Source organism: Cynara cardunculus, unplaced genomic scaffold (genome assembly GCF_001531365.2).
Source record: "Cynara cardunculus var. scolymus isolate 2C unplaced genomic scaffold, CcrdV1 Un_Scaffold_4520, whole genome shotgun sequence".
NCBI lineage: Eukaryota > Viridiplantae > Streptophyta > Magnoliopsida > Asterales > Asteraceae > Cynara > Cynara cardunculus.
In genome coordinates this window covers 9,632-17,181 of record NW_020201935.1, presented here as the reverse complement: position 1 = coordinate 17,181, position 7,550 = coordinate 9,632, and the positions used below count along the sequence as shown (strand labels likewise).

Here is a 7,550-nt window from a genome sequence, read left to right as displayed (position 1 = left end):
GCGAGCCTGTTATATACAACAAAACACTCGCACACTCCTAAAAGTTAGGTTTGAACCCTTGACCTCCAGGGAGGTTCGGGTCTACCTGTAACCCCAGTAACTGAATTCGTATGCCTGTGACTACTTAAAAGTGAGAACGAAGCTACTTCGGTTGATATAAAATGCGAGCCTGTTATGGCAAAGTGTGTCAAATTGTAACAAAGTTCGGTTTGTTTTCTATTTAGTGTAACGGGGAACCTTTTTTTCTCAATCAATACAACAAAGCTTCAAAATTTTCTATTTTATATCCATTTTGACCTGTAATCTGCTGATCTTGTTGCATCCGAAATCGTGGATACCTGTCTATAGAAGGGTTATGGCAATGGGACGATAAACTTGACATCCATGTTCTCAAATGTTACAAGATATCAGGTTAGTGGTTAAAATGGGTGGTATGAAATAGGAAAATTTTGAAACTCTATTACATTGATTTGAGTGGAAAAAATTATTTGTTACACAAAATAGGAAACCAAAGGAAACTTGCATTTTTCCCCTTTAAACTTGTAAACTTTTTTCATTTACTTGCATACTGGATTAATTGAAAGAAGATGATAGGTTGAGTAGCTTTTTTAAGACTAATCTGTTGCGACTTTGGAGAGTTTTGCCAATTAATGCCTTACTTTGTTAAGAAATTGGAGATCAAGTATACTAAATATCACAGAACTACACATGATTCAATTGACATCCTGCATGCGATTAATCGGTTGCTTGTTTGACTAAATTTATTGGTCTCATGATAAGTACGCTTACCTGACATTGATTTCAATGAGTAGAGCGTTTGTTTCTGTGAATACCTCTATCTCCCTAATTTTTGTTCCACCTATTTTATTGGACAAAAAAACTCATTCTTGTCCTACTTAAGTTCCGTCTTTCCTAGGCCACACGTTTTTTATTTTGTCTTATCCAATCATCAAACGCACCCTTAATGCTTATTAAGGACATGTATGCTGTAAAATACGAGTGGCTTTTATTTATTGATGGTGGTTGTTATGCAGGATTTGCTAAGAAATAAGAGACACAGGGCGCAGGTGGGATTTCCGTTGCTGTTTGTTTTTATGGTGGGGCTTGTGAGCCTCTATCTCGGATACTTGTTGCACTGCTGACCAACAAAAGCCGTCTTATGTTTATAAAAGCTAAGTTGTGCCTGGTTTTAAGTGTCTATATGTGCAAGTTCTTAATAAAGTAGTACCCACCTACCATATGCTCTTCTTCTGCTTTGTGTCCATATAGTTTGTTAACCAGCAACAATGGAGCGACCACAACGTTACTCCTTCGTGCACGGGGATGAATAGTCTTGGTGCCAAACGGTCGATCGTTCTTTCGCTGCGTTAGGAATATTGCTATCCGAATTGTATGATAATTGTAGGAAGAAATGATGGTATAGAAATTAGAGATGGTATCAGATGGTGTTTCTGCTTTTGGATTAGTCCCAAGTCGTGGAGAGACGAGTTGTTTTAATCGTTTACCGTTTGGCTGGTTTTTTTTCTCATTTTGTGGTTCCTATTTATATCACTTCTTTGTGAACCGATTTCCCGCATCTGATTCCGTTCTTAGTCACTGATCGACTCGACTGAAAATGGTCATTCATAAGCTATGTTTTTCCATGTTTTTTTTTTTGTTGTAAAACGCTGAACATCAACGATTATAGGTGGGCAAACCTATTAATTGCTCGTCCCGACCTCCAACATGATTGGACCGGTCCTTATGTAATTGGTCCATCCGTTTGCCGGTAGATCAAAAGTTTGTAAAGTTGCTTGATGTCTTTTTAACTAAATTAGTTTTTGGTATCGCGTGTGTTGTCCGTCGATGACGTTTTATATGTTTGAACTGATTATTTTTATAAATCTGATTATCTTGCAAGTTAGTATTGACAATGATACAATTAGGTGCATGCAAAAGTAGTCTTCTTTATGTATCTATCAATTCTCGTGAGAAGCGTAATTCATGAGGTGAAAGGTGAGATTAAAAGTAATCAAGGGTACAAATTCCTCTTCATTCTCATCTTAATTCCTATTATCACACGATCCTTCGTTTATATAGATTGACGAAGGGTCATAAGAGTTAAAGTGAGAAGTGTAAGAAAAGATTTGGACTCATGCTAACTTTTAATCCCAAAACAAACCATGAGTTAGCTTGAGAAAGGAATTTATGTAGTGGTTCTTATTAGTGTTAATTTAGGGGATATCTTCAATTAGGATTGATCAAAAGAGGATGAAAATTCATTTTTACCCTTCTCATTCTCACTACAAGCCAACCCTAATATATATGTATATATATACTAGAGGACCATTCAAGGAAGAATTAGTTAGTTTGTGGTAACTGTGAGATCCAATCTCAACCACAAATCAATAGATAAATTAGGAAACTAATAATTTTGGTAATTTGACTTAAAAATTCAATTAAAGGGCAGTTTAGGTATTTCTAAAATCTCCTCTCTTTGGTGAACCTTATTCATCTGTTAGGACTGAAAATCAGTGTTATATTGTATTCGACTTGAAAGGTTACTATTGTCTATAATTGTATAAAAAGTCATCGTGTTTGACTTTTCTAGAAATAGTTTGACTTTGACTTAGCTTACATGTTTGACCCTATAAAAAGAGTAAGTCTTTATAATTTTAGTAGGAGACTTAATTGTAAAATCATAGTATGTAATAAGAAGGTTTGACCAGATTATGAAGATTTGACTTTTCCTCTCATCTCTCTCATTGTGTTCTTGAATGCTATATCAAAATTCTGCCATGGATTCGTATTAGAAGATTGAAGATTGATTATTGTGAAACAACAATTGGTATCAGAGAACAGGAAATGCAAAGAAGTCATTAGAAGAAATCAGAAATTTGAAGATTTTTGGAAGAATATTTTTCTGGAATTTATGTGTTCTTCATCCATGTTCTTCATGTTCTTAATATTTTTTTTAGTTTGATCTGAAAATCTTTCTAAATCTTCTGTTTGTGTGTTAAAATTTTGATCATCTTGTACGTAATTGATTTTTGAATATCTGTTGTTCACAAATTTTCAGATTTTAATCATTCTTTTAAGATATTTGTTTATTTTATGTGTTTTTGAAGTTATTCGTGTTCTTAATAAATTTCATCAAAAAGGTCAATTTTGATTCGTTTTTGTATGAATTTTTGAAGTTTTTGTGTTTGTGTCATAGTTTGATCAAATTTCATCTTTTAAATCTTTCAAAATTTTGTTTTTGGCTTGTGATCGGATTTAAGACTTAGATAATATCGCTTGTCCAAATTCTAAATTGCTCAAAGTCTTGGAATAGGTAGCCAGATTATTCTTAAATCGCTTAATGTTGGTTTGACCGTATTCACTAAATCGTGCTCAAAGAGACCAAGTAAATCGCTCAAGGGTATCCGGTTTAGGTAGTTCATCGTTTGAGGCTTAATCGGATTTCTCATAACTCGCACAAGGCTTATCCGGATATAGCATAAATCGCTTAGTTCATCGCCTGGCCGGATAAGGTTGTTAATCGCACAAGCCTTGACCGGACTTAGCCTAAACTGTTTGACTTCTTGAGCGAGCTTAGCTAAATCGCTTGGCATTGTGAGGTTCAAATCGCTCAAACAAGTCATCCGTATTAGCCTTATATCACAACCATCCAGTCGATTTATTGTCTACCTCGCACAAGTCTTGACCGGAGATTACATATCCGCTCGATTCATTGAGCGATCTTAATCTAATCCGCAGGACAGCTTGACCAGATTTCCTTAAATCGCTTGGCTCGGTGAGCTGTTTGGATTAAATCGTTGGTCATAGTAACCGGATTTTGTCTAAGTCGCTTGCAGCTATAACCGGATTAGGACTTAACTTATTTTGTGGTTTCTAAATCGTTGGATATAGTGAGCGAGATTAGTTAAACCGCCTGTTACAATGATCGGATTTGGTAATAGTTTGGCTTGGCGACTGGACTTGGTTTTATCATTTGGTTGATCATCCGACTTAGGCTTAGTCGCATCACTCTTTGTTCGGATTAGGGGTTCTTTGGACAACAAGCATACCCGGATTTGACTCTCGGATAAAAGACTTGGTCATTTTCTTATCATTTCATCCGAACTTGTTAAGTTTTTTTTAAGGTTTTTCAGTGTTTTACTGATTTACTTCTTTTATCTGTTTCTTTTGCTTTTGAACTGTTTAAGATTTCTTGAACTGTTTTCCGTCACGTAAATTGTTTTTCATCAGTTTTAACTGTTTTGACTGTTTTTAACAGTTTTTAATTGTTTTTAACAGTTTTTAACTGTTTTCAACAGTTTTGACTGTTTTTACTGATTTTGTATAGTTTTCGCTGTTTTTCTGATTTCTCATCAGATTTTGTGTTTTCTGTTTTTGTTTTTGAGCGTAATTGTTCTTGATTTCTTTTAATTGATTTCACAGCATTTGATCCGTTATTCAATCTGCTTCTGAAAATGGCAGTTTCATTGGAGAAAGAGAATTTGGAATTGAGAAATAAAATTTATGAGTTGGAAATCAGTGTAAAGGACTACATTGATAATACTTTAATATTTTTGATGAGAATTTTGCAGATAAGGAATTTATCAAGGATCTGCAAAGTGAAAATAAAATCTTGAGAGAAAATTCTTAAAAGGATTTATTAGTTAAGGCTAGTGAATTTGAGAGAACTTTGGACAAAGCAAGGAAAGAGTGTGAAGAAGAATTGAAGACTTGGAGTAATGCTAATAAGGATTGTTCAATAAACTTCAAGATCTGCAAACTGAGATGAATTCTTCTGAGAAAGATAATACAGATACTGAGGACTTAACTGGAAAACTTCATAAATCTGAGAGTGATTTGTGTGAGTTAAGGAGTGAATTTGAAAAGGAGAAGAAAAGATTTTTCGAAATGAAGAAAAGATTTGGTGCTGAACGAATATCTTATGAAGATAAGATAAACTCTCTCGAGTTGAATGCCAAAATACTGTTAAAGCAAATCTCAGATTTTGAGCAGCTGATAATCTTGGAACRAGCCAAGAATGATAAAGAGAAGAAAGACATTACAGAAGAATGTATGAGCCAGACACAGAAATTGTCTGACAGCATTGCTCTAAAGCAGAAGGCTTTAGATGAAGAGAAGAAGCAATTTGTGCTTGAAAAGAGAAATACCACAAAGAAATATGTAGCTATTGCTAAAGAGCTTGCTGAAAAAAGAAGTGGTTCGACATCACTTCTGAGAATGAGAAAAGCAGTTCAGAAGAAGAGAGAAGAGAGTTCAATAATCAGAAGAAAAAGTTTGAAATGCTTAAAAAGGAGTTAGAAGGAAAACTCCTGGATACTTCAAGGAAATTGTCTAATCTGAAGACAGAACTTGAAACTGAGTTGAAGATGAGAACTGAACTAAAAAATAAGTATGATTTAGTTACTGTGGAAAGAGACCAGCTTTTACAGAAAGTCAAAGACTTTTCTTGTGCTCAAAGCTCAACTGTTTCTCCTTCACAATGTAAAACCAGCTTCTATGACTGTTCCAAATCGAACAGTTATTGAAGCATCCCTAAATCAACTATTTCTAAGAACTATTCTCGTTCTTCTAATCAGTACTATCAAGGGTACGTCATCAGATCACCCGATTACTCTTCTAAGGTTAAAAGCATTTGGGTCAATAAATCTGAATTTGTTTCATCCTGTACCCCTGTTGTTACTAATAATCTTCCTTGTCTTGTGAGATCTACTACTGATTTGATTCATCTTAGCAAGAGAAGAATCATGTGCTCCACATGCAAGACAACCAATTTTGTCAACAGGAAACAGTACAACAGATGGACTGATGATAACAGATATCAGAAGTTTTGGAGAGGTAAGAACAAGTATGATTACAATAATTGGTATGGAACTTATTTTGCATATAATCATCTTGTTAAAAGCGCGAAAAAGAACATATCTAATAAAAATAGATGGTTTGGAAGTTACAACATCCCGCAACCTGATACTAACAAAGAAGGACCGAAGTTCGTTTGGGTACCAAAATCCATTTGATCTGATTTTGTAGGTGCGTCATTACTGCACTAATCAGAATATCATTCCAATGATGCACTAATTCAGGGGGAGTTGTATACTGTCCAAACAATTTGAACAACACAGTTCAGGACCTGTGCTTTAATGTTCGTGGTTTCTAAATACACAGTTTGGAACTCGTGCTAAAATGTTTCCTTTATTTTTTTTTAATTTTGAGTTGAACTGAAACATTACTATAATCTACTTTCTAGGGGGAGTCTCTAGAAGTTTTAAATAAATGTTTTCGGGAAGTGAACAAATTTTTTTTGGAAACGAGTACATTTTCTGAACATGTATTTCCTGAGATTTTACTTGCGTAATTTCTCATCGAACATAACTCAAATATCTGTTTCAGCTATTCTTCAAATTGTTATTATCACGTCTCTTAAAATAATATCTTTTTCGGTGATAATACGCTCGTTTGTATTCAACTGATTTTTTTTACCTTGATTGATATACACTTCATTTTTTTTAATCAGAATCTGTAAACTCGTACTTATAGATCTTCATTCATTTCTCTCGCATACCGAGTAATCTGATCGTTGTCGCATCATTCCTTCATTGATTGTACTTAAAAGCCAAATATCTTGATCTGTTTTATATCTGATCATTGTGCTTTATTTGCAATAACATTTTGATCAATCATTGTGATCAACTGAGCATACTGTAAATTTTTAAGAGGGACTAAGTGCTTAACAGAAATACCTCTATGGAATGTCAAAACCGACAAACCTACCCATAAGAACAACCATATCTGAGTGAGCTTTATATACAAAAAGGTTTGTGTGCTGAGACTAAAATGAAAATGAGAGGGGTAGTTGCTGTGAGACAAAAGAATTGACGAGAGTTGTGTCAGGATTAAAAGAACATAAGAATCCTGTTCCAAACTTCTAAAATCCGGGCATACCACACAATCTATTAGTTCTCAATTCTTTCGAGAATAATATTGAAAAAGGCAAAGCTTAGGCCAATTCTTGTCACAACCCCACCAACTACTCATTTATCTCTCAACAGATAAGTGTTTCAATAACACTTGAGGCACACAGCTCATCATCTATCAATTTCTCATTCAGAGAAAGCTGATATTGAATCAGAAGGATATATGTCCCCCTTCAAGTCTTTTTGATCACAAATTGAGTCTGATAAATTTGTGTAGTCCACACTTTTATCTTTTTTAGCCTAAACAGAAGCATTTGTTGCTTTATCTTTCTACACTACACAGATTTTCCATTTTATATGTTATTTTGCCGAAACATTCATAGATATTCTTTTCTAAGATATCGATGATTGAATGGAAGACCTGGTGAGATGAGCATAAAAAAGTCTCATATATACAGTACATTCGTTGTACTGAGTATATTTGTTATACTCACAGGCCAATATTTTTATAAGATTGAAAACAATTTCATTCGTTGAAATTGGTTGTTATCTTCCTTTTCCCTTAATATGATAAGATTAAACAAGTGGATTTGAAAAGATCTACTTACAATTTTATGAATTGACGGCTTTCGCGGAAAA

At 34.2% G+C, this 7,550-nt stretch overlaps 1 protein-coding gene across 4 annotated transcripts in view; it reads left to right on the top strand.

Moving 5' to 3' along the window:
• The window catches only part of LOC112504066 (vesicle-associated protein 2-2-like), a 14,172-nt gene extending 12,346 nt beyond the window's left edge, over positions 1-1,826 (top strand). For all 4 annotated transcript variants that reach the window (XM_025108039.1, XM_025108041.1, XM_025108040.1 and 1 more), the window contains exon 9: positions 1,035-1,826. In XM_025108039.1, the coding sequence (XP_024963807.1) occupies positions 1,035-1,142 (108 nt within the window). In that variant the 3' untranslated portion in view covers positions 1,143-1,826. The remainder of the gene's footprint in view (positions 1-1,034) is intronic.
• Positions 1,827-7,550: the final 5,724 nt, after the last annotated feature.